Source organism: Alligator sinensis, unplaced genomic scaffold, assembly GCF_000455745.1.
Source record: "Alligator sinensis unplaced genomic scaffold, ASM45574v1 scaffold1035_1, whole genome shotgun sequence".
NCBI classification, from domain to species: Eukaryota; Metazoa; Chordata; order Crocodylia; family Alligatoridae; genus Alligator; species Alligator sinensis.
In genome coordinates, this window is record NW_005842555.1 from 116,858 (window position 1) to 142,710 (window position 25,853).

The 25,853-nt window shown below is 47.0% G+C and overlaps 1 protein-coding gene across 2 annotated transcripts; it reads left to right on the forward strand.

Moving 5' to 3' along the window:
• Positions 1–1,555: 1,555 nt before the first annotated feature.
• Positions 1,556–17,278, forward strand: LSM11 (LSM11, U7 small nuclear RNA associated). Of its 2 annotated transcripts, XR_003095980.1 has the most exons (4): positions 1,556–4,063; positions 4,944–5,027; positions 5,784–11,690; positions 12,422–17,278. XR_003095980.1 is itself a non-coding variant. In XM_025213875.1 (3 exons), exons 1-3 carry the CDS (start codon positions 3,884–3,886, stop codon positions 6,186–6,188), a joined length of 669 nt encoding a protein of 222 aa, XP_025069660.1. In that variant the 5' UTR covers positions 1,556–3,883; the 3' UTR covers positions 6,189–17,278. The 2 variants fall into 2 exon arrangements, 1 of the variants encoding a protein (XP_025069660.1); XM_025213875.1 differs by having other exon boundaries at positions 5,784–17,278.
• The last annotated feature ends 8,575 nt before the right edge of the window (positions 17,279–25,853 follow it).

Genomic DNA, 25,853 nt, shown 5'->3' on the forward strand with positions numbered 1-25,853 from the left:
GGAGTTGAGAGGAGAGGGGGAGGGGTCAGTTTGGGGGGAGGGAGATGAGTGTGGGGGAGGGGCGGTGCTGAGGAAGGGGTGCTGATAAATACGACCTCTGTTGTGGGTGCCGGGTAGCACTTCCAGCACTGAGAGGGTGGTGTCATGCCCCCCCTGTCTTCAATGTGGTCAATAAAGTGCAAATTGTGATCGCCTGAAAGAAAGCTGGACGTTGGTGTTCACGTTTAGGCAGGCGAGGTTCTTTGGGTAGATGTGATCTCTTCTATTAAACCAACTCGGTGTAATAAAAGAGATCGCGTCTACCCAAATTTCCAACTACTCCGTGGGTTTAATAAAAGAGATTGCATCTACCCAGTGAACCTTGCCTGCCCATGTCCTTAGACTGACACGGCGACAACTAAAACCCCACGTTTGTATCCAACACGTACGCAAAGCTAGAACTCGTGGTTCCACAACGATACCTTTTCTTAGACCAACTGGAAAATGGCAAGAAAATTGTCCTTTTCTGCAGCCTTTCAGGAACCAAAGTCCCTTCGTCAGGCTCTGGGAAATGTGTAGATGGTTCGAGATGGTAAAAAGTCCCCGTCTTGTACCATCTACACGTTTCCCAGAGCCTGACGAAGGGACTTTGTCCTTTTCTGCAAGCTTTTGGGAATCCAAGTCCCTTCGTCAGGTTCCCAAAAGCTTGCAGAAAAGGACAATTTTCTTGCCATTTTCCAGTTGGTCTAAGAAAAGGTATCATTTTGGAACCACGAGTTCTAGTTTTTTCCATGTCTTTTTGTCTCGGACCAACACGGCTACCACGTACATGTTCATATCTAGGCATGTCAGTGCCGAGGCTAGTAGAGTTGACGCGCGCTTGGAAACCCATCGAGTCCCGGTGCCGGCAATCCCACTGAAATAACGGAGGCTCAGCACAAACACTTGAGGCCAGTTCGCATGGGATTCCTAGCAGGGTTGGGCCTACACGTGTGTCGAGAGACTTCATGTTAGATACCTGGGTTGCAAAATTATGGGCCAGACTTAAAGTCTGTGCAAGGAACGGTCCTGACAGGGCAGTGCTCATGTCTCCAGTAAAGAAGTCAAATGGCTTGGAAAGGAAACGTGCTGTAAATGTTTGTTCAATCACTCCTTAATGTGGGGTTTTGAAGAAGATTGTGACGCAACTCGCCTTTTAATTAACGTATGAGAAGCTGTGAAATGGTGTATTTTAAGAATATTTTATAGCCATAATTCTGTGCTTTCTATGTACTGTACTATGTACATATATAAGGCAATCGGGACTTGTGATAGAGATGATATCTTTTATTAGACCAACAAGATTTTTGCAAAAAAATTGCTTTAATTCTTTAATTAATAAAAGATATCATCTCTACTATGCATCCTGATTGCCTTTTCCTCTAGACCAATACGGTTACAGCTTGGATACCATGTACATTTTCTATATATATATATATACACACACACACACACACACACACATATACATACACTTTATATTTATATATGTGTGTGTGTGTGTGTGTTTTTTATATATAAATAAAAATATAAAAAAACCACACACGCACATTTTATACACACACACAATATATGTACTATATACTGGGACTCTGCAGTTTGCTGGGGCCTTGATACGAGTTCATGAAGTCCTAGTCACCGGGTCCTGGACACTCTCTGCATGTATCTGACTGGTCTGTCTGTGTTAGTAAGTGGATATTCAGATGAGATGCGCTTTAGTAGATGTGTGGCTTGTGATAAATATTCCTGTGCCGCACGTTCACGCTGTGGTGTTCATAGATAGCTGTGACCAGGGGTGAAGTCACCCCATCGTTCCCACCCTGTGATGTAAAGGGCTACCTGGGAAGCCAGGCTTCCTGCCTGTTCCATAAGTTATCTAAGGTGAGACTAAAAGCGGAGGAGAAGCTGCTATAAAGTTGCCTTTCTGGCAGCAAGGGCAAGTGACTTCTCTCTCCCAGCCTGCTGAAAGCAGGAAAGGCACCTGGTGGCGGTTGCAAAGTGTTCTTCGTTGCCTTGCTCTTGTTTTTGAACGTGCTTTGTGCTAAAGCCACCCCCAAGGAAAGACACTTCACTAGAATTTGGGACTTCGTTTTATCTTTCTTGGTTGGAGTAGCTGCCCTCTAGCTCACCATACCTGCCTTCTAAGGGATTACTAGAAAGCTATTAAATTTAAATGTACATTTATCTTTTGTACAAATAGGGCCTGGATTTTGAGGATGTCGCTAACTAGGTGAAGCTTTCTTCTGCATTGATGGAAAAAAGTGATGATCAACAGTGGTACCTCCGTGGATAAAGCCACGGGCAAAAATAGTTGCATGCAGAGCCTGGGTATAATGCTTTTTGATGTTTGCAAGGCAGGTATGTTCTGCGGAGATGAATTACCTGACTTGCTGCTTGTTTCCTGAGAAACGAATGTCAGATTATGGAAGTGTGTTGTGAATAATGTGTTTTTTTGCCCTTGCGATCAAATGAAGTTGGAGACTGAGGACAGGAATTAAAGATGTGGGAACAGCATGTGTCTTCCATAGATGCAGAAGTGATGCAAAAACAATGTTTCTTGCCGGTGCTGAAATGCCTAGTGTTCTGGTAAGTGAGAGGGGTGGTAGAAATGAGGAAGATATTCAGGTTGGTTTTTATAAGAAGCTACACCATCGGGTACATCTTTATTGTATATTTAAAATATATTCCCAATTATGTGAGGTTTTAAATGTGTAGTTTGTGTGAGCAGGTTGGAATTGCGCATCTAACTCATGGTAGCGTTGAGCTGATGTCGTCAGCGTGGTCCAGGAAATATGCGAGATGTAAAAATCCTGTGTTGTGGGTGATGATCACCTTGTATTGGACCAGTTGTATGGTTGGTATAGACGTAGGCAAGCTTTTGGGTATCGCGGGACCCTTCCTCAGGCATCTGAAATAAAAGGTTTTCTGGCTGTCTTGCCACCTGTAGTTGTCATTGAAACGGCTCCACTAATGGTAACAGAGGGTGAAATTGTAGTTGAGGCATTGCCTAGGTACATTTACCACTGTGTTGTCAGGGAGCTGTGCAGCAGGTGATTCACTTTTTAACTTGGTGCTTGCAGCCTAGGCCCACGCGGTGGCAGGGAAGGTATGATTTTCCCCTGAGTTTGTAGCATCTGTCCACTGTGGGTCAAAGAGTTAAAACTGCAGTTCAGCAAATCTCCTCCATGCTGGGTGATCAGCCCTTTTGCTGCTTTGTCACGGGATGGAGAACCCAGGGGTAAATACTGTGCAGCTAATCCAGGCAGCTCGTCCCGTGTGAAAGGCACTCTGGCAAGGAGAACTGCAGTGGTCAGCTGCTGAAACAAGAATTTCTCATTATATTAGATTGACCAAGGATATTGGATCAAAGAATGTCTAGTGATCTGTTGTTTTAGACTCTTCATAAAGGGAATTAACACATCCGTAAATGGATCAGGTGCCAAAATTTGCTGGCACAATTTGGCTAATTTTTTAGCTTAACAGTGACATTCATTTCAGAGAATGTGTGTCCTGACCGCAGTAGGCAGTTATGGCTTTGCTGGCCCTTTTAGGAGTCTGTTCCTTAATCCTAATGCTAAAACATAAGGGAAGAAGTGGATGTTTTTGAGATGTAGCAAAACAGTTCCTGTCCTTAATAGATAAGGCTCATTTAGTTCTCAGCTGTGTTAAGAAGGGGCCTTCCTATATCATAATTTGTGTTATCTGACTATAAATGGAGGTTCTCTGTATTGGGAATGACAGATGGGTGTGTGTAATACATGGTAACACGGTGGAATGCCTGTTTTATTGTGTTATAGAACAGCACGGGGGTAGGGTTTGCTAGGTATCTAAAACAAACCAGGCCCTCTATTTTTTTCTGTATGAAATGCGCTATGCTGACCAATGGTTTTTGATATCTGTTCTAGTTCATGAAGGCAGCCCGCTTGGGGAGCTTCATCGCTGTGTCCGAGATGGCGTGAAAATCAACGTCCATATTCGCACTTTCAAAGGACTGCGTGGTGTCTGCACGGGGTTTCTGGTCGCATTTGACAAATTCTGGAATATGGTAACTATTGTGCTGCTCTTTGATTTACAGCTACTGCATTGGAAACATCGGTGCCAGACAGGGAGTGGACTGGCAAGTTGGTACTTTGGAGGATTCTTTAAAAAGAGAATCCCATTTCCTGATATTAAAACAACAAGGACACAGTCTGATCACTGGTTTTCAGTTTTGAGTCTCATTTTTCCTGACTAAACTGTCAAGAAGGGAGCTCCTCATTTGCTAGCATTTACAAAAAGTTCTGCCATTTAATCATTTAGCATCTTGCTATTAGTCATGAGATATGAGATGAAGTGTTGTTTGTTACACTGCGCTGTAGCCTAGGTGCGCACTGGGAGATGCTGGAGAGAGCGAGAAGTGCAGAGGCTGCAGTGTGGTTTGAGATTGCTGGATGTTGCGTACAGTCTTGGGGAGAAGTAAATCACTGGTGACGTTCAAGCTCTATTAATCCTTCTTCCCCTCAGTTTCCTCTCTTAGGTATCAGCTACGAAACCAGAACAGGGTAAGGGAAGCTCCCCCTAAATTTCCAAAAAAAAGAGACTGAATGGAGTGAGGCGTTACAGGACTGTGATCCCTAAGTGAGAGAGAAGGTTAGAAACAGGGTGGGAATACTCAATGTCATCTTGGGGTATTAAAAAAAGGTTTAGGCCTGAAGAGAAGAGGAAGATTTAGGCAATAGAGTAGAAATTGCCACTAGGCTCTGTGGCTCCTCTGTTTCTGTACCTCAGTATAACAAGTGTGTTTTGGCTGTTTGGAAATCTACTCCAGAACATGGCGTGTCCTTCGAATGGATCATCCATGAGATGAGAGAGCTGTGTATTATGGTTTATAAAGCTGTTTTCCTCTTTTATTTTTCCTTTTTTAACTTTCCTTTTTTATCTTTCAGGCCCTAACAGATGTAGACGAAACGTATAGAAAACCTGTACTGGGGAAGGCATTCTACAATGAGCCCCAGCTCACACTTACCAGGGTAGGTAGCCTTCTGCCTGCATGTTAACTGGCCTTGTATACCTTACTTTTCATTGTGGTGAAATATGTAGCATCAACCTGAAAGTCCTGGTTATGTCTGAAATGTACCTACTCCAGATTTTATTGGAACGGGAAAAACTCAGAGAAGCAAAAATGCTTTTTTGCTATATTTTACAAGTTCAGTTTGGGCTGTTGATGGCACTTTTAAAAACAGCCTAATTGGCGTTAGATATTGACTTCCTGTCTCCTGCAGTGTCACGAAACCATCACTCCTGTGCATCGCTCCGGAGTAGGAGCCTGCATGCTCGTGGTTTTCCCAAACTGCATGAGAGGATGTTTATCAACAGGGACAAAACGAGCCAAGGAGTCGAGTCCATACTAGGATAGGTTTTCCGTCTATTTGGGATTGACATGCCAGTCTGCTGTCTGTTTAATGTTGCACAAATCCCAAAGTACTGACATAAAATGGAGTATCTCTTCCAGTTTCAGTGCTGTTGCATTGTCAGATTCATTTCTAAGCTTGCCTAAGTCTATTTGATGCATTTGGTCTAATAAAAGACATCGCCCACAAAAATAGTTGCTTTCGGTAGTCATGATATGCCAAAACCGTGACTGCAGTGGTAAAAAGAGCTGTTCAGCAGTCATACATTATTACATATGCTGATTGTTGGTCACATGCTCAAAATTTGACTTGAGCGTGGAGAATGAGAAGCCTGTTTCTCTGAATGTGGCCACTTAACTGAGTGTTCCCTTACAGCTGTTTGACAGGCTCAAACTACAGGAGTCTTCTGAAAAGAAGGGAGCTGATACAAAGACTGAGCCAGAGGAGACGGCCACAACAAGCGAACCCCAGCCGCTCGGGCGGAAAGTTGGGTCAGGATGGGGGAGAGCCGAAGAGGAGCGAGAGACGCAGAAACACGTGGGCAGAGGTGGAGAAAAGAAGACAGCAGGTGACAGCTTGCCTCTGGCAGTCAGAAACGAGGCTGACTTGCCAGGCAGGACTGCCCAGACAGAGGGCACTGGTGCAGGAGCTACCACTGCAAGAAGCCAGCCCCGGAAAAAAAAGAGGCCCAAGGTGGATTATCAGCAGGTGTTCACACGCCACATAAACCAGATATTTATCCGAGGAGAGAATGTCTTGCTTGTCCACTTAGCGCACTGACTTGGCAGGGCTGAGTCAGTATATTTAATCAATAGCATGAATCACAGCTACAGCTCTGGCTAAGCATCGTTGTGAAGCAGTATGGTATTATAACTAGATTCCCATTCTTTAATTGTAACAGGATAGGGGAAATTGCTATGTCTGTCTTGCCAGGGCATCTTGAAGCAGTAGCTACCAGAGCAGCCGGTCTTACACCTCTGTCAAGGGGCTTGGGACAAATTCAGCAAGACACTTCAGTTCTGTGAGGCGAGGGGAAACTGGCAGGATCTGGCAGGGACCCTGGTCCCTTTAAAGGGCTTCAGGAAGCGTGTCGGGAAGTGAAATTAGGGTGCTTCGTTTGGAACAAAAATGTTGTTCCACTTCAAGAACATGTAATTTTACACAGTCTAAAATGAGTGCCCAATCCTAAATATTCTACTTCCTCTAAGTTTTTGCAAAAGCAGTTTTCACTGACAAAGTCAATAGTTTTTAAATGCAAGTAAATGAAGAATCCAGAGTTTCCCCTTTTACCAGGCCTAGCTTTGCCCATGCACCCCAGTCCCTTTGTTCAAGCCTGTTGCTAACGAGGACTGAATTGTGATATGGTCTGAGGCATCTCAGTGAGCACCACCTAAAATTCCTCTTTATATCAGGGAACTGAGACAGGATTTGTGCTTGCTTCTAAGCGCAAAGCTTGTGCTCTTACCCATTGTGTCATGCTGCCTTCCCACGCTATCAGCAAGCACTTAGCAATGTCAGTCCAGGAGCTTTCTTCCCTGGAGTTCCTCTGCGAGTGTTATAATGGGAGGAAGCACCTGGGAAATCAGTCTTTTCTATTTCTTGTTGTAGCGTTATACACGGTGATGTACTTTTCTTGTCAGATTTTTAAAATAAGTTTTTGTGCTGAGCACAGCCGTACTGTAACTGAGCACCTCTGAGGTTCCCTCTGTTGACACTAGAGGCACCACCTCACCAGCAGGTCTGATAGGATCCAAGTCTTCGTGATGCTTTCCTATCTCTACAAATGATGCTGCTTTGAATTCCATCTGAACTGAGCTTCAGAGATGTGCTTCGAATTAATGAAGTATAAAAATTAAAGCCAAACTGTAGCAAAAGAGTAGCTTTATTTTGATAGCTTTGTTCATACCTAAACCACTGAAGAGCAGCCAGAGCTGCTGTGTATCTAAACTGTTTCCAGGAGCCATTCTTGAGATCGAGAGTGAGCAGAAACTGCTAGAATACCCAGTGGGACCTCTAATTTATTTTCACCCATTTACTCATGTAATTAATTCCAATTATCTCATACTATAGAGCAGCTCCCTTCCTTACAACAAGTATTAGATGTGTCCGGAACGCTATTCATGGGTCAAGGGGGAGGGGAAAGGATACCTTAGTGCGTTATAATATATCTTGTAATACATTATGCATGACAAAGTCACAAAACTTACTGGTTATATTATCATACTTCTGCATAATCCTCCTGTCTCGAGTACTACGTAATCACATTGCTTTTAGTTAGGAACATACCTGACACTTTTGTAAATTATGAAAATGATTTAACAAGAGTTTCTGGACACATGAACCAGGTGTTTTTAAGTGGGATGGTTCAAAATTTTTATGCAGGCATTGCAGATAATTAGGGGCTTAATGGCTAATCAGTAAGCCTGTGGGTCTCTAGTTCAGATTCATCCAGGGATGGCAGCAACTGAGTGAAATGGAATCTAATCACAGGCACTGGAGATTATTTGGGAACCAACCAAATTCAGCAAGATTCTGCAAATTCAGTAGAAAAAAAAAAGTGCTATAATTTCTTATAATTGAGCGTAGCCTTGTGACTAAAACTGCCTTCTACTGCCTGAACCAAGACTTTGGCCACTGAAAATGCTTATCTCTTTTCAGGCACAGTTCCTCCTGTTTTTGGGTTATTGTTTTTGCTATTCTTAAGAAGCCTTCTGTTGCTTCTCCCCTCTCTTCCAACTGCAGCCCCATATACCATCCTGCATCGCTTTCTAAAATGTTGGAGCAAAAGCTTGTTCTCTTATTTGCACGTAATTTGCTCAGCACGCTCTTTCTGCGCCTTGCCAGTTCAAATTTCTCTCTGGTCACTTGGCTGATTACAGGCATTTCCAGTTGTTTAAACTGGAACTAAAGGCTTCATTTCTGTCCCTAACTTCAGATGAGAGTTTGTCACTGCAATACTCTTTGCTTTGCTTCTGATCATACGCTTTCCTGACGCTGCACTCCAGAGACTTTCTTCTTACCTGGTTGATTTGTTAGGGTAGCCTGAGCTCATCATCTCTCTGCTTTTTCCTCTCTAATAATGAGTCTCTCTCCAAGAGAGTCCTCTTTTACCCCCTATTTCTGTTTTTACCATGGCCCTTACACGATGCGATTTATCTCTGTTTAGACTAATTACGTGGTGACATTCAGTGGTGTTTCTCCTTTTCCTTCTACCCATAATTCTTTTTCTACCTGCCTCAATTCTGTTTCCACTTGGATGAGAGTCACTTGCCTTAAATTCAATACGACTAAGATGAATGTTCTTCCTTCAGCTCAACTGCCGTTGTTTTCACTCTCTGATGCTGCCTTCAGTCTAGATGTTGGAATGAACTTCAGTCCAGCAACTCTGTCCGCTCTCATCTACAAGATTTAACCAGAGATATCACCTCCTAAACACCCGCAGGCTTATTACTTCTCCTTTAGTAAATCTCCTCACCTCGAGCTGCTTGTTTGTGCCTTAATTTCTGCATTGCTGTTGATTTACTCTTTCCATATTTTCACCTTGGACACCCTAGATGATTAAGTACCAAGCAACTAGTTCACATTTTTTCCCCCTAACCCTTCGTGTTGTTCCTTTCTTCACTTCATGGGATTCCCATCGTTCATGTTGTCTGTTAAACTTCTCTTACGCTCTTGTTTCAATGCCTGAATTGCTGTATCCTCTACTTGTTTTCCCTCACTTTCCTATCTGATCCCTGTTACTATCTCCTTGCTGTTTCTAAAAATGTTCTTTTTTTTTTTCTCCGCTGTAGCACCAAGTATCTGGAATTTCCTTCCTTTTCGCCACCTTTTCTTTCATTTTTTTATTTTAAAATCCATCTTTCAAGCCAATTATTATGAACCTTGTCTCTTGGTTCATAATAATTTGGTTGTCACTCAGCAAGAATCTTAGTCAGCAATGGTCCTGTGTGTTTCTTTTGTATGTGTTTAGCACTTCCAGTAAAAGTTTCTATGTAAATGCAGTCTAATGCGAAATCCTGGAATGAATTCCTCTACCTCATCTAAATCTCTGAAAAGGTAATAATTTTGTTTTTTTTTTCCTTCTGTTTCATTGTTTTTAGATATTTCTTTCCTGTATTCTTCTTCACTTCCCAGGATGTTTTGACACACAATTTAAGTTCTTTGTTTCCTACATGCAGACTGTTTCTGCCAGTCCCCATAGCATCGTTGTAAATGAGACTGAGCAGGCAGTGCGAAAACTTCAGATAATAAACAAACAGCAGGAGCTGCTGGGGTCTTAGGAAACCAAGAATGTGAAGGTAGAAAGTTGGGGGTTAGACTATCAGCAATACGCTGAGATGGAGGAGCGTAGCGATTGCACTCTGTCTAGCTCCTGTGAACAGTCTGTATGATCGGATAGCAGCACTACACGGTGTGTGAAACACACTGCCTTAAGAAAAGTGTCATGGAAAGCTTGGCAATTATTAGAAATGGTCCTAAAATACAAAGAAAACATGGATTTTTTTTTCTATCAGCTGTATTGGTGATGAAAGGTACTGGAATTGAACTGCGATGTCACAGTAATGTCGAATATGTTGTAATCCCTTATTTATTTATTGCCAACACAACCTACTTCAAGAAAAAAACAGAAACCCAACCCACAACATCTTTTCAAGCACAACTGGTCTCTTAAATTAAAGCCTTGTATCACCTGGGATAGGAACTGCATTCGCTATAGTTGCACTTGTGCAGAGACAGGGGGGTCAGTAAGCAGATTTGTAATGTAGGTTGGGAAGGATAGTTTGAAATCAGGATCGTGTCATTAGCCTGGGGAAAGAGAGGAGTAAGAATAACCCTACTTGGCAACTTCTGTGTTTAAATATGGTTATGGGTACCATGGTCTTGGTTCCCTTTGTGGAAAGGGCAGTAATGGTTTCCTTCCAGCATGCCAGACGGTGCTTAAGCCTGGCTCTAGCATTCAGCTTCCTTATTCTGAAGGAATGTGGCCAACTGTGGTAGAAAGTGTCAAGTGTTTTCACATCCTCCTCCAATTAGGCTAGCCTCTGTCTAGGTTGCTGCCTAAAGATTTTCACTGATTACCAGAGAGAGCTACTCCCTTCCTGCCTCCCTCTCACTGAAAATGCAGGTGTGTGTTTACTGTCTCTTTTGAGCCGTTCATTCTCCCACGAGGACAAGGGTCACTGTTTCTGATTGTGGATTTTCCCTGGGCTCCACAAATGTTGGAAGCAGGCGCCGATCTGTTGGTAGGAATAGCTCCCTCCTCACCTCAAATGCTATCAGGTCTTGTTCTGATCTAGACAAATATCCCTCCCGCAGGGATCACAGAGTGGAGCAAGCTTTAAGATCAGACTACAAGGCATCATAAGTCGGTATGCAAACTTAGCTGTTCTGCCTGGCTTTTAAAGGATATCGCAGCATGGAGGGGATATGGCCAAAAATCAACTAATTGGAGATGTGAAGTCAGTGCACACTAGGTGACTTTCGTAATCAAAATCCTCTTCAGGTCATGCATGTACTCCTTGAGATTTGCATCAAAATCTAATGGCATGCACTTGAGTAGTTGCAGTTGTAGGTGTATTCCTGAGAAGGGGCTATCTAAGCATACCAGCAAACTACGCGGGCAGATCATTTTTGGGAGATCATGAAAGAAAAGTGTTAAAGGCTTGGAGACATATTTCCCTTGTTACAGACAATAGAAAAGAGGTTTGGGAGCATCCTGCCAAGGGGAAATTCTTCTTTCGAGGCTACAGGTTTTTCTTCAGTCTCCTGGTTTGATAGCAGCTATTTTAGAGGAGTCTGGGACCAACCCACGTGTTCAGTATACACCTGTGGGCAGGTGTGAGGGAGCACATGGGGCTGGAGGGCTTTCCCCAGGGTCATTCAGTGTGCAGCCACTTGGGCCTTCACGCCAGACGGGTGTCAGGGTAAGCAAGGTGTCCCCTGCATGGGAGCAATGTCGGCTCACCTTGAGAGGCTCTTAAGGAACGCGTGTTTTTAGGGGCTCAGAGAAGCAAGCACGTGGAGGCTTCCCCGGCTGCATAGCTGCCTGTAGCAGGGCATAGGACGCTCCTACCTCTTCAGTGTCCTACTTCTACCAGGTGCTTGAGCCTTGCCTGAAGGGGAAATGTTCAGGCAGAAGTCAGGACAGGTGTGTCTCATTTGCATTAGCTGAGGGCCATGCAGTTGGGTCTGGAGTGCTCTGCCAGGGAGGAGGCAGAAGCGGACTGAAGTGTTCCCTGCGATGTCTTCCCAACTCATAAGCTTGAGAGACTTTAATCTGAGGTTTGTTCTCCTTTATTTTGGGGCTTTTTTTCCTGTTACCGAAACTGTTAAATGCCAGGAGTTGGGGCATGGGGCAAGGGTAACTTTGGACTTCCATCAGAAAGGAATGGGAACTTCACTCAGTTACAGTGCCTTAAAACCTTGTCCAGGCCCTTTGTCTGACCGCTGCGGGAAAGACGAGTGGCTGCTACATACTTTGAAAGTAGGGGCTCAGCCTGGGCAGCTAATACGGCGAGTCCCATTCTCTCAAGGTGTAGATCATCCTTGAAGGAAACACCCTGTTTTGGAGGCGTAAGATGATATTTCCCTTCTTCTGACTTGACGCCTGGACCCCAAGACAAAAATGGCAGCTGCTGGATGTAAGCAAAGGGGTTGAAGTTCACTAGGAGAGAACAAATGCCCAAAGTCCAGTTGTTTGCTGCAGGTATCCCACCCCCAGGCTTCCCTGCCTGGATAGCTCTGCATCTGCCCTTATTCTAGCCTTGGGATTTCTTGACTGCCCCAGTCCTGTACTGGATGATGAGAAAGCTAGCCATGATTAGAGAGGAGAGCAGCTTTCTTACCTGATAAAACTGGTTTTCTTTGACTTGTATAACTCCCCAGCTGTTGCCTGCAAGCTTTAACATAATCTGGTCCAAGCTGGGTGGTTGACACTAGGCAATGCAGGGACAACTAAGGGAGCAAATGAACTCTGATACTTCCATGACGTTAGCTCTCTGCATATTTTACAGCGCATGAAATGCAGTGATTCTAGGGGGGCACAGCCAAGCCCTGCCATGCTAACTGGCATATTTGATTCAGCCTCCAAAATTTGCAGAGGAAACCCTGTTGGGAGAAGAAAAACCAGGTAAGCAACCTCTCTCTTTTGCACTGGGGTAGGCTGGAGTCTCGGTGATTCTTACTCGTTTCCTGGGGGCGGAGGAGAAGGGCCTGCTGGAGTGGAGGAATATCAGATGGCTCGGCTCCTGATGTTTACAAGCCCCTTTAGATGTCACCGTAAGTGTTCTTGCTCTTAGGTGACAGAAGTGAAAGGCTGTCAAGGAAGGAAAAATGGCTTCTGATGTTCCTGGATAGCTATTTTATTAGCTTCTAGCTTCATAGTATACAGTAGGACGACTTAGCTGAAGAAAATTAGTACACCTGAGACTTTCAGTCTGTCTTGTATTCGTTTAGAGTGAAGAGGAGTTTGATCAGTTTGTGTAAAAACATATCCATCCTTTTTTCCTCTCAAAAGAACGGTGCTCTCCCTCAGGAAAAAAAAATGAAAGCTGCTCCGGCTCCTTTAGCAATCGCTTTTGATTTTTGCTGCTTCAGAGCAAAGTGCAGCTGTATCATTGTATCTTCCACTCTATAGATCGTTTTAAGTTTTAGGAATGGAGAGAAACGTTCAACTTCTTTAAAAACCAAAAGGGGCATTATTTGGGGAGTTGACGGGCTGACCTTCGTTCAGATGGTTGCATGCGTCCGGCATAACTGCATGGATTGGGACTTATTAACCGGTTGCAAATGTGTATAGCTATATAACTGAAACCTAAGGAGATGGCATGCGCTACCCCGCCAAATGCAGGAGTGAGAGTTGGGTGCTGACGAGTTGTAATCCCACAACTGCCATAAACTCTCTGTATGGCTTTGGCAAGTCGCTTCTGTGCTCTCTCGCTTTCCACATCTCTAGGACGAGGGCGATACTTGCCTATCTCACAAGAGCGTTGTGAGGATCTAGCACTTCACAAGTGCTGCATAGTAATATCAAAACCATAATGCATCGATTCCAGAGCGTCTGCCCTCTTCCAGCACTTAACCTTTAGCCTTGTGTCTCAGCACACTAGAAACGTGCAGGTGTCAGGTGTATTCATGCACTCGAGTCTTGAAATGACTTGTTTGTACGTGGCTAGACCTGGGTTGGCTGCAGATTTCTACTTGATGCCTGAAGAACCGTGATCTGGTAAAACCGTCATGGATGAGCATATAACTTGCTTCGAATGATCTCTGTCTTCCTGATCTTTGTATTATTTCTTGGAAGGAATTGCTTCTATGAATATAACTGAATTTGCATTACTATGCTTTTGAGAGAGAAATATTTGTGTACAAAGTGCTGAAACTGCAATGCAATAAATATTTCGGTGTAACAGGTAGTTTGAAGGTTATTTCTTGGTGCTTTGTTAATTTGTGTAACGAGCCGTAAAGGGAATCGTGTGTTTCTTGTCCCGGTGGTTTGAGTAGAAGACTGGCAGTAGAGACCATCGTGTCCCAGCTCGGCAGTTGACTTGTATGATTCAGGCAAGCCTTTCTAACCTTCTTGTTCTATGGTTTATCCATTATCCAACTGCAAAATGGAGATGTGGGTACATACTGTTTGTGAAGCACGCTGATACCCTGGGATGAAAGAAGCTAGTTATGCGAGTTCAGCTACTCCCTGCAAGGCAGTGCCCGAGGCTCTGCTGTGCAAATATGGAGCAAAATGGTGGAGTCTATAAAGGTCTGTTTGTCCACACTGCAACTGCACAGCCACTGGGGATGCACAGGTTTCATATATATAGAGAGAGAGAGAGACTCTGTTGCTGGCTTTCCTCCATCAGTTACCTGCTTTTGAGGCTCCAGACCATAAGCAAGACTATTAAGCATCATCCAGCTTGTGCTGTTTACTCCTAAAAGGCCTTATGGAGCTGGGTACCTAAGCACCTGTCATACCCTACGGGTGTAAGTGTTTTGCAGAATTAAGACCACCATCCATAGTCTACTATTGGCCTCAGGTACTTGACAAAGCCCTGGGTCTGTCTGTATTGATTTTGTCAATCCTTTGAGGAGCTGCTGGACTGTGGTGTTTTCAGAGATCTTTCTCTCTCTCTGCTTTCATGCCATTTAGTTCAGATAGCTGCATATTTGTTAAAAACCTTATTTCATTATTGCAAAGTTGGGGCCTGTTGGGAGGGGAGGGGGAAACAAAACTCCAGTAAAAAGCCAGTAACTTACAATAGGAGAATGATGCGAGTCTGGCTGGGTTCACAGTGAGCACTCCAGGTCACTGACTTTCATTTAAATTAAAAAGCATTGCAGGTAATCAAGGTAATCGCCTCCCAGAAACTCCCCATCTTATGCAAGGAGTCGGCTCTCTTTTTTGCGGGTCTGGCTCCACCTCTGCAAGTCCTGCGAGCTGAGTTACAGCTGTCAGCACCCGTGCAGCCCGTTCTTTCTCCGCAGATACGATGCTCTTTCAGGCTTCAGTTCAGCACCCTCCACTTGCAACACGCGGGCAGTGTCCATTGACTTCAGGGAAATTACTTTAGCATGTGCTTAACTTAAGCACTCCAACACCTTCCCACACTGCAGCCTTGAAGCAGGAAGAGCAGACATGAATTGCAATAGTCCTGACTTCAACTGCGGGTAAAGACAAGTGTGACAGTGCTGCAAATAGGGTTGGTCTAATAAAAGATATCAAATTCACCCAAGGAACCTTGTCTGCAAATAGATAAGGCATTCAAGAAGACAGAGCTACCTGCCTATCTACCTACTTATAGCAACCTCTTTCAGAAAAAAAAAATACATTTGTTAAAATTTGGGATTATTTGCTTTGTTTTTCAGTCCCTGAAGTTTCCCTCCCCTTGAACTGTGGTCAGAACTGCACAAATTATGGCAAATGAGATATTAATTTTACCGAATAAGCATGTTTTGATCTCCACTCTGTGTTCATGAGTCAGGTTGGGGAAAAAGAGGTAGCCTTCAGCACCTGCTCTTAATCTGTGTGTGTGTGTGTGTGTGTGTGTGTGTAGGGGGGTATTTCTGCTAAATGCAGTGAACAGCAAAATAGTTCAACAATGGTCATATTTTTCAATGGCATGTTTCAGAGCTAATAAAAAAGCAGATATGAACTGGATAACAAATAGCAGGAGCACCTGATCTGAGCAGAAGATCCAGCCCAATTAGGCTGATTGCAAGTGAGTGGCCACCTCCTCCCTGTTTTCAGATGTATTGAGACAGCGGCGCGCTGGGTCATGTTCACAAAGTTTTTCTTTCTTAGCAACGAAGCCAGAAACTTAAGGTTTCATTAAAGGATGGTGATTTTTTTTTGTTACAAGCTGCTGGGTGCCGCGGAGAAGGGCTGCAGCGAGGAGCTGTCTCCGTGACCTTTGCCTGTCCCTTGCGCTTCTATCACCTTCCCTTGTGCTTTGTTCAGTGCCTGGCAAATATAAAAACAGATGGTTTTAATATCACCACCAATCTCTTCGGTGGGCTAGTCGTCTCTGCTGGGCTTCGGCTCTCGAGCGTAATAGATTGAGATCGCATTTAATTTGCTTGCCTCTGTATCACTCTGGCACTGCCACTGCCTCCCCACCCTTGTTTTATTGTGTCACTAGCAACCGAGAGGAGTCTTCTCCAGGTCACCGGCTTCATGCAACGCAGCTGGGCAGCGGGGCGGCTCACCTCGTAGGAAGTTGGTGCCAGCGGCTGGCCCGGGCCTGCGTCCACATCTCCCTGTATGGAGGGTATGCCTCTAACTAGCAACCGCACTGTTCAAACAAAGCCCCCTGCAACATTTAGGGCTTTGGATTACTCTTTTTTGTGGTCAATAACTTCTTAAGCCAAATAATTCACAGAAGTTTCTCATCAGATCATTGGGTCCAGCCCCCCTGCTCTGGGCAGGGAAGCGTGCTGGGGTCACAGCAAGGCGCGCGTCCAGTCTCCTTTTGAGGATCTCCAGGGTAGGTGCCTGCATCGACAGGAACGGGACGAGAGCTCAAGCAGGATGGCATTGCCTCTGCTGGGCACCGCGCGCAGGCTCAAACAAGGGATATATGAGCCATACCCTGGGGGCGCGGGGACCCCTATATCAATTTGTGAGACTATTTTGTATGGGGGGGAAGGCTGAAGGATGCTTTGCCTGTTTACCTCTTTCATTGCAAGAGGATGCACTTCAGCTGTACTCCACGCTGCATCTTTAAAGTCGATTGCAAACACCTGTCTGTTTGCTTCCTTTCCCAGCTCTGCCTGGGGAAGGAGGGCTGGAAACCTTTGCTAGGGGGTTTTATTACAAGAAGACTTCTCATATCCCACTAGGTGGCAGTGGCTGAAAGAGAAATCCCCGGTTCGAATCACAGCAGTGAGTTAGTGCTGAATACTTACAGCCCCAGAGCCGGCAATAAGAGACGCACGCCATATAACAAGCCCCAGCGACAACATTGGCATGTCCCATCGATACTGAATATATTCAATTGGCGGCCCCGGGGAAGCCAGCTGCGCGGAGGAACCCGTTCAGAAAGCAGCTTGGACTCGCAGCCGGGGGGGAACGGCAGTTTCTTCGGTAAACGTGATACCTATGCAGGTGGCAAAATTGAGTCTAGGAACACTATGTAAGTGGAAGGAGCTTGCTGAGGCATTTTGGGGAGAAACTGCTATTATATCTCATTGGAAACTCAGTGCCAGCCCTTGAGTAACTTGCTCCGTTTGCATTTAAGGTAGCCTAACATCAGCAGAGCACGGCACTGCCTTTTGCCACAGGCCCTGGGAGATCATAGACCCATAGAAAATGAGAGTTGGATGGAAATCGCATCTAATCCAACCCCCCGCTCAAAGCCAACGCCATCATCCCAGCCAAGGCTTTGTCTAGCTGGGCCTTAAACACCTCCAAGGATGGAGATGCCACCACCTCTCTGGGGAGCCTGCTCCAGTGCTTCACCACCCTCCTAGTGAGGTTGGATATTAGGGAAAACTCTCTCAACCTCCCTTACTGCAACCTGAGACCTCCTGGACAGCTCAGGAGCATTGCAGGGGGCAGCATGAAAACTTCCAGTTTAGGTCTTGGGGTCGGGTGCAGTCCAGGTTGGTACCAATCTGAAATGTCTTATCAAATTAAGTGGGAGGTGCAGGAAAAACGTCGTTGCACTTGGCACTGGAAATCCTAGGACTGAAGTGCTCCTTTAGCCTTGCCGGTGCTTCCTTTACATCAGAAGGCGACTGGGTTGGCAGGGCAGGCGGCGGGAGCTGACGGTACTCTTTGAACACGGAGAGGCTTTCAGCCTGCCGGGGTTTCGAGCCGGTTCTTTCATGACACTAAATCTCTCGAGCCTATTTCTCTCCTACGTAATCGCCGCACGGAAAGCAGTGACCCTTGGTTGTTCAGCAGTGACACAAGCATCAAATGGGAGTGGGGAGCGGGCAGGACAGACGACAAAGCACTGCAATGATTATAGGTGTTGTATGAAGACATACCTGGAAACAGTTGTCACCGGGGAATACTTCTTAGGCTTGAAAGAAATTAGTGATTGGGTTACCTTGGACATCTGCATTAAGTATTGCGCGGTGTGTCTCAGACCTAGATTAGGGTATTAAGCCCATGGAGCCTTGCAGGTGTTTGTGCGGCTACAGGTGGAGCAAATAACGATGAACCGTGTGCTAGGATATCAGAAGATCTGGATCCTTTAAACAGTGGCACCAAAAGGAAAGAAAGCAAACTGCCTGTACATAAAATAAGAGTAAGGAAGTGGCCTCTGACATCTCCTCCGCCAGGAGACTAAATCCAGCATTGGCAGGGAGATAGACTCAATGATGTAACAGGCTTTTTCCATCACAAATGCCTGAGATCCAGTGTGTTAAGTGGAACAATAATCCAGCGTGCTGGTCAGGAAAAGGATGTGGGAGTTTGCGTGGAAAAACTGAGCCCATCAGCTTAGTAGCATAACAGACGGCAACAGGAAAGGTGGCAAACAGGATACCAGGCTGCATTAGCAAATGGTGAAAATGTCAAACAACAGGCACCGCTTCTCTCTCAGGTGGCTGCGAGAGTGTGCGCGCTGTCCAGGAGCGTGCAACACGGGCAGGGTATGTTTGCACTGAAGAGGATGCATTCGAGGCAGATTGAGAGCATCTCGGACGGGAGATGCACCGATGGCTTTTGAGTGTGTTCTGCTCTGGAAAAGGAGGCGAGATTTAGGTGCCAGCCCTGGGATTTCGCAGTGATGGAAGGAAGTTATTTGGAAGGAATTATTTGTAGTTGGCCGGAGGGTCCAGAAGTCGAGCAAAACAAGGAGGAGCTGGATGAAGCGGGGAAGTTTGCCAGGCTCTATCCACAGAGGGTGGGAAGTGGTTGCAGCCTCAGCCACGTTTGGTTCAAAAAAATCCCACTTTTGGAGGCTGCGGTATTTTCGGAACAGGGATTCGGGGATTGATCGGTCTCTTTAGTCAGTCTACGAAGCTTAGGTTTCAGCCCCGTTGTAACATGAAGTTTTTTCTAATATAGTTAATACACTTTTGAATTGTATTTATGATGCAGGGTGTGAAGTAGTATCATGTCTTTGTTGAGGAAGGGGGGAAAAACCCCTCATCAAGTGCTAATGGTTAATGTGTCCCCTGTGGGTTTTCCACACACCCGTGCATCCTGGTAGCCTCAGGGCTAACAGCCTTGTTCCAAATTTGCAAACACGGCTAGGGACATCCTGTGCACGCTCATTTTGTGCGGGCGCCCACCGCACACCCATGCACTGGGGTGGACGGGTCAGTTTGCATGTGGGCAGATGCTCCGCTTGCCCCTGTGCAACGATCCCCGACGGTGTCAGCTCTGCGGCATCGTGCACGCCTGCAAACCTGTACCGGCGGTCTTCCATCCCTGCTGGAAATCTCAGCCGGACTAGATCGGCCCTTTTCCCTTCCGTAACCTGCCACGGCCTGGCTTTGCCTGCAAATACTGACCAGGTTTTTCCAGCCCCGAGACAGGAGTTTGGAGCAGGTGTCCTTTTCTCTGCAAACCAAGACCTGCTATGGCTGTGTAAAAGTGGATGGAGCCCATGAGTTGCAAAGGCCAACCCTCTGTCCTCTGTCGAGCCGGCCTTAAAAACCAGCCGGGAGGTACAAATGCACGTAGGAACTTGGAGCGATTGCCAGGAGCACCTGACCGTGCGCGACTCGTATCCTAACAGCCTTTGCTTTGTGTGACGTGGGATCTGCTGGGTGGATGCTACCGCGCTTCTGCTGCAATGACAGGTTTATAGAGTCAGACAGTGGGTATTAATTAATTTATTTTAAAAGCAGCATCGTGCCTGTCATTCTTTGTTGGGTTAAAATGCTCTGAAGTCACCCTTCCTTCGGTCGCTCTTTAATTAAAAACCCAGCCCCTTAAAAGAGGACTGAGCTGTCTCGAAGCATGTGAGGCTCGGTAAATATTAGTGCAGCGGAGTGTGAATTGCTCTGAGAGCTGTCCTCTGCCCCGGCCCCGTGTCTCTTCCCCTTGGTAAACTAATGAACAAAGATCTGGCGTTTGTCACCATATCCAACGCGAGGGCTCTCGGAGAGGCTGCTGCCCCCAGCCTCAATATGAGCTTCAGAGGAAGCTCCTGGAAAGTTTTCCGGTGCATGCAAGAAAGTCTCGGTTAATAAAGCACATCCATTGCTGCAAGCGCCGAAACTCCGTCAAGGTGCAAACGACACCTTTGGCGCGAGAACTGCTGTTGTATTCTGGTCCGAAACAAGGACGCATGGCTCCTTGCTGAACCTGTCGGCTCGCTGGAGCAGGCTTATCGCTGCTAACGAGCATCCTTTCTCCCGAGGTACCAGGGAGAAGTGCTGGGGAGGGGCAACAGGGCTCCGGCTCGCTTTGGGGAGCCGGGCCACCAAGATGTGGCCACCGCAACAGAGAGGAGAGGCTGCCTCTGACCAAGGGAAGGGCAGCACTATTTGGGGCAGGATTGGTCGTGAGCAGAGCGAAGACGGGCTGCATTGCTGGGCCCCAGAGCCCTTCAGGCTGAGCGAGATGCCAGGAGAGGATGTGCACACTCGTCTGACAGCGCTGGGATTTGGCACCGTGCCGGCAGGCTGGGGCAGCGGTGACTTTCTCTTACCTGGCAGGAGTCGCCTCCACCTTCTCCAGCTGATGGCCTGCCTTGCCCGCAGCCAGCCCTGCCCAGGTGACCTCCTCCTTCCTAATGCGCCTCTCCACCTGATGCACAGAGCGAGCGAGCGAGCCAACCTGCAGAAGTGGGAACGCAGACTGGGCCTTGGTGCTCCTTTGCTAAAGAAATGGGGCTTGTTGAGAGCCGTCGCCTCCGCGGCGTTGGCTTGGGGGGTGCTCATCCCTCAAAACCCACGACCTGTATTCACTACGTCCTTAGATTCATAGATGTTAGATGTCCTGTTGCAACCCCCCGCGGAGACCATTTTTTAAAAACAATGGATGCGACACAACACAGCGGTGCTACCTTAGCATCCTCGTCGGGGAGCTGCTGGGAACGGCAGCATCATGACAGCTTCTCGGGATGTTGGCGCGTGGTGTTTGCGAAGTCAGGGCTCCACCTTGGGTACCGTCGCCCGCGGTGGCCGTGGCTCTGCAGAAGCAGGAAGACCCTGGGGGAGTAGAAGTGCGTGTTGCGAGTGTGTGTATTGTGCACACACCTTAACTCCCCGTGGGGAGAGATGTTGCACCAGCTTTAGTCCGTTCAGGACTTGGAGCTTGCTCGTCCACCCCAAAACTCCTTTGTATGTCGACTGCCTCCCATTGCCTCAGTAACACGTGGCCTCTGCTTGCAAACAGACCGGTGTTTGCTTCACGTCGTAGTCGTCGGGATCCAGCGGCCTCGTCTCCTTTGCCAAAGCCTCACGTGTGCTGAGGTCCCACCGTCCCGGGCATATCTCCAGCTGCTCCTCTGCAGCCCGGCTGTCGTGGCTATAACAGGTGGAAGCTGGTGTAAAACTTTGATGAAGAAACACTACAGCGATCCTGCCTGAATCCTGCTGTGATAGTAGGAGCCAACCCCCAGCCCTACGGCTGAACCTGAAGTAGGGATGAATACAGGAAACCCCCCTGGCATGAGATGAACTCATCGAGCCCATCAAATCCTTGCAAATCTATGAGCCCTGGGAGGTGTAAAAGACGGTTGAAGATTTATGGTGGTGTTGTTATCTGTGACATGGAAGCAGCTGATAAAGTTGAGCTCGAGTTGATGCAAGCTTATGCTCTCCCTAATATATATATAGGATCTTAGTTAGTGTAAAAGGTGCATATCGACCCTGTCTTTGGCTAGACTTCAGACTCGCATGGCTCATTACCCGCTCCGCTCGTGGTCGCTGCTGCCGGTGGAGCTCAGGCATCGACGGGAGCAGAGGACCAGAAGGAAGTCGGTGCTCTCGGTGGAAATGCAGCATAACAGCAGGCGGCAAATGCGGTGGCTGATGAAGGGTGGTCAGGCCAGCGGCCTTTAGGATAGGGGTAGGGGCTGCACAGCAAAAGTGACACGAGAGGCTTGCTTGACTTCAGGAAGTTTAAAAACATGCGGCTTACACTGCAGATGTGGAGGCCAAAATCCCTTTAAAGCTTCCTCCCCCCAAATTCTTGTCCAGATGTGATTGCAAATGGCCAGAAAAGGCTCTGAACGGTGGCTTCTGCATCCAGGCCTCCAAAGCAGCTTTGGTTCATCTTCCGGCCTTGGGCTGTGCGCGCACGTCCAGGAGCAGTGGAAGAATTTGGTAACCCCCCGGTATCACCAACAGTTTGTAAAAAGACTAATTGCCAAGTAACATATGCACGTGGGACCATTAGCAATTCTGTAGCTATGCAAATTAAAACAGTGATGTATGATTTATAGCTTTAATAATGTTCTGAAGGCTCTTAAATTTTAATCACTTGCAACATCCTTTTTAATATTCAATTACTTTATTAACTAATTAGGTCACTTGCTGAAAAAGCACATAAGGCTGGTGCTATTTTAATATCAGCTGAGCCTCACAAAATACCTTTGAAATGGTGTAAATGGCTTATTTATTTTAAACAGATCATTAAGATGCTATAATTAATAAATCAATTATGAGGAAAAGGCAAGAAACTGATAGATGCCAAACCAGAACGACAGTGGCCACGGGCTGCTTTGCTTCCTGCACGTTCGCGCAGCTGCTGAAACCCAAACCAAGGCGGCAGCGGAAGCACCTTCCAAGGTAATTCGTATGCAGCTGAGGAAATAAGCTCCGAGATATGCTCAGTTCATTATGTGGAGGGATGTAGACAGAGAGAGATCGCATGTTTGGGAGGAACGTGGCTCTGACTGATAAGAGCTCTGCTGACGACTGCTGCGGCCGCCTCCAAAACCTTGAGAAGTTGCGAGAGGAAGCGGGACGTCCCGGCAGTGCTTTTTTGGGTGCTCCTTAGTTCTGCATTGTTTCCCAGGACTGCAGATGACAAATCCCTGAGAAAGGGGCAGGCTTTCCGAAGTTGAATCCAAGCCCCACGTTGGAGAAGGGGCCGAAGCCCCTGCAGGGCTGCGGTCGCAACGGGGACTCGGCCTTGCAATCCCTCGCTCACCGGTACCGCGCGTGGATTTCATCCCCACTTCGACGTGCAAAGCAGAAGATGGATGAAGGGGAAATTGGCCCTAGTTCAAATGAACCTTTGGTAATAAGAGAGCTGCTTTCACCTAGGGGCAAGCTCGGCGGTGTTTGTCCATGCTTCACAACATGGCTAGAAGGGAGGAAACCCTGACCTGACACACGTGGGGTGGGATGGGAATGGCTACAAGCACTGGCTGAGCGTGACTTAGCTCCTCCGTTTTGCACTCGCCGGTACGTTTATCGCGCACGATCAGGCCTTATACCCGGCAGCACAGATCTGATAGGGAGTGGAAAGATGAGACCCAAAAGGACGAGGAGGAGGCAGCTTTCGCTGCTGGGGCACGGACCTGGCGCTCAATTGTCCACACCTGCCATGGCAGCGCTGCAGACAAAACACCAGCGGGGGTTTGGCCTCAATTTATTTCAGACCATAGCAAGGGGGGAAAAAAAAGAAAACCAACCCTTCAAAGCCTGGAGTTGGTATCGCTGTCACTACCACTTTCAACTCGAATGGTGGGACGGCGCCTGTGAGCACTGATCACCCCCCCGGGAACAGCGGAGGTGCCAGAAGAGGGTGGCCGCAGCCACGCAGGGCCTCCCTTCCCGCTGCCGCTTTGTCTTGCCATCGCTCGGGCGGCAGCGAGCGGCTTGCTCCGCGCCCGCCTGCAATAGAGTCGTGATGGAAACGTGCCTGGAAGAGTTTCTCACCCCATGACTGCATGTTCCCAGGAGCCAGAAACGCGGGTGCTCGTCCCAGCTCTGCTGCAGGCTCTTTGCCTCTGCGTCTCCATCAGCAAAAGGCAGCGAGTTGTGCAGACCTGGCTCTCAGACCCAGGTGCCGGTTAAGTTGCAGCAAGGGAAGCTGAGGTTGGATATTAGGAAGAACTATCTCTTTAGGAGGGTGGTGAAACACTGGAACAGGTTACCCAGAGAGGTGGTGGACTCTCCATCCTTGGAGGTGTTTAAGACCCGGCTAAACAAACCTTGGCCGGGATGATGTAGTTGGGGCTGGTCCTGCTTGGAGCAGGGCTTGGACTAGATGTGACCTCCCGAGGTCCCTTCAACCCTCATTTTCCAGGATTAGTCTGCACTCGAAGGGGAGTGCTAATGTGTATTATGTGCTCAGCGCTAAGGGGAACCCAACTGCCTGTAGCCCCGCGCGCTGCCTCCAAGACCCAGCATCATCGCTCCTTCTCAAAGGGCACCAGCCCCGTTGTCCTAGACGCTAGACTGACCTGGCCTAAGCACGTGACGTCCCACCAGTCCTCAAGCATCAAAGGATGCAAAACTATGGCACAACATTGGGGCATTGACCCCTCTCCTGCTGCGAACAAGCGCAGCACATGATGCTGCACACGCTGGAACAAGCCTATCTGCCGTTCCTTAGGCATCAGGGATTTTAACAATACACTTGGACTTCCAGCTCTAGCAGCCTCCTTCCAGAGGAAAAAAACCTCCATCTTTCTCTGCATTTACGACTACGCTGTCATTAGAGACAGCTCGCAGCATCCCATCACTCCGGTTACAAACCCGCAGTTGCTCTGTCAGGAGGATGTTTTATCACCGGTCCTGTAATTCCTGCCCAGTCCTTTATTCATAGGACGACGGGTTCCTTGGGTCTCTTGATTCCTTTGTGCAGAAAAACAGGCCCCAGCTTTGTCGGAGAGAGAGATGTATTAGTCATACAATGCCCAGCGTGGCGTTTCAAGTAAAAGGTCACCGGTGCCCACCGTGCCGCCGGTGCCAGGAGAAATGAGGCAAAATGCAATAGAAACCAACGCTTCTGCCACGTTTCCCCCTTCTCGGGGAGGGGAGCAGGAGGCCTGCGCGCAGGCACAAAGACACCGGGCCCAAAGAGTTGATTGTTAACCTCACCCGCTCGATTCAATGTGACGGTGACACTTCACAGCACATTGCATCCAATCTCATTTGAAGCTGACAAAGATTGTTTCTGCTTTATATCTATTGGTTTATTAATGGACTACAGCCTCTTAAGCAGATGCATATTCATTAGATAGCCAGCTGTTAGGCGGTTCCCAGATGTCGAATGTAGCTCTGTCTTGGAATTTTTTTTTTTTCCTTATCATGAAACAAAGTAATTGAAGCCCTATTAAAGAACCAGTTAATTACTCAATCGGTACCTTATGGCACAAGCGGATTTTAAAAAAATATATAATTTAAATCTGAGAACTCTTGGGGTTTAAACCAAAAATTTTTATTTTTTAAAAACACATCAGCCCAGGACCTGTCTATGCTGTTTGTATGCGTGTGTGTGTGTGTGTACACACATCTCACACACACATGTATGTATGTGTGTGTACCTCTCTCTCTCTCTCAGCTATATCTGTGTACGTGTGCATCTCTGTATGCGCATAACACACGCACACACCCCTACCTGTAATGAACCAACAGTCCTGGTGTCTGTACACACTTCTTGCTCGCCTATTTACATTCATTAAGGACCGTTTTCTTTAAAGGTGCCTTTCCTCACTCTATAAACCTCTCGGTTCGGTGCCTACCATTGTTCCTTGCTTTTCTTAGGGCGTAGGAACAGCTTGAAAGCCAAAGGAGGGATTTTCTCTCCTCTTTCTTGAAGTTTAAAATGATGCTGGAAGAGAAGCAGCACCCAGCGCACTGCAGCCCAGGTGTTCACAGAATAGCCTAGGAGCGCCTTGGGGGAGCAAGTCGCTCTCCTGCACGCGGTCCCAAATACCTCAGCTGACCTTGAACAGCTGTCTCTCAAAATTGGATTATTCTTTCTTTTCCTGCTTAAGACTTTTCAAACGTCTCAAACTTAAAAGGCCCCCATGTCTGAAGAAGACCCCGCGCTGTTGTTAAAATAAAAGGCCCACTCCAACACAC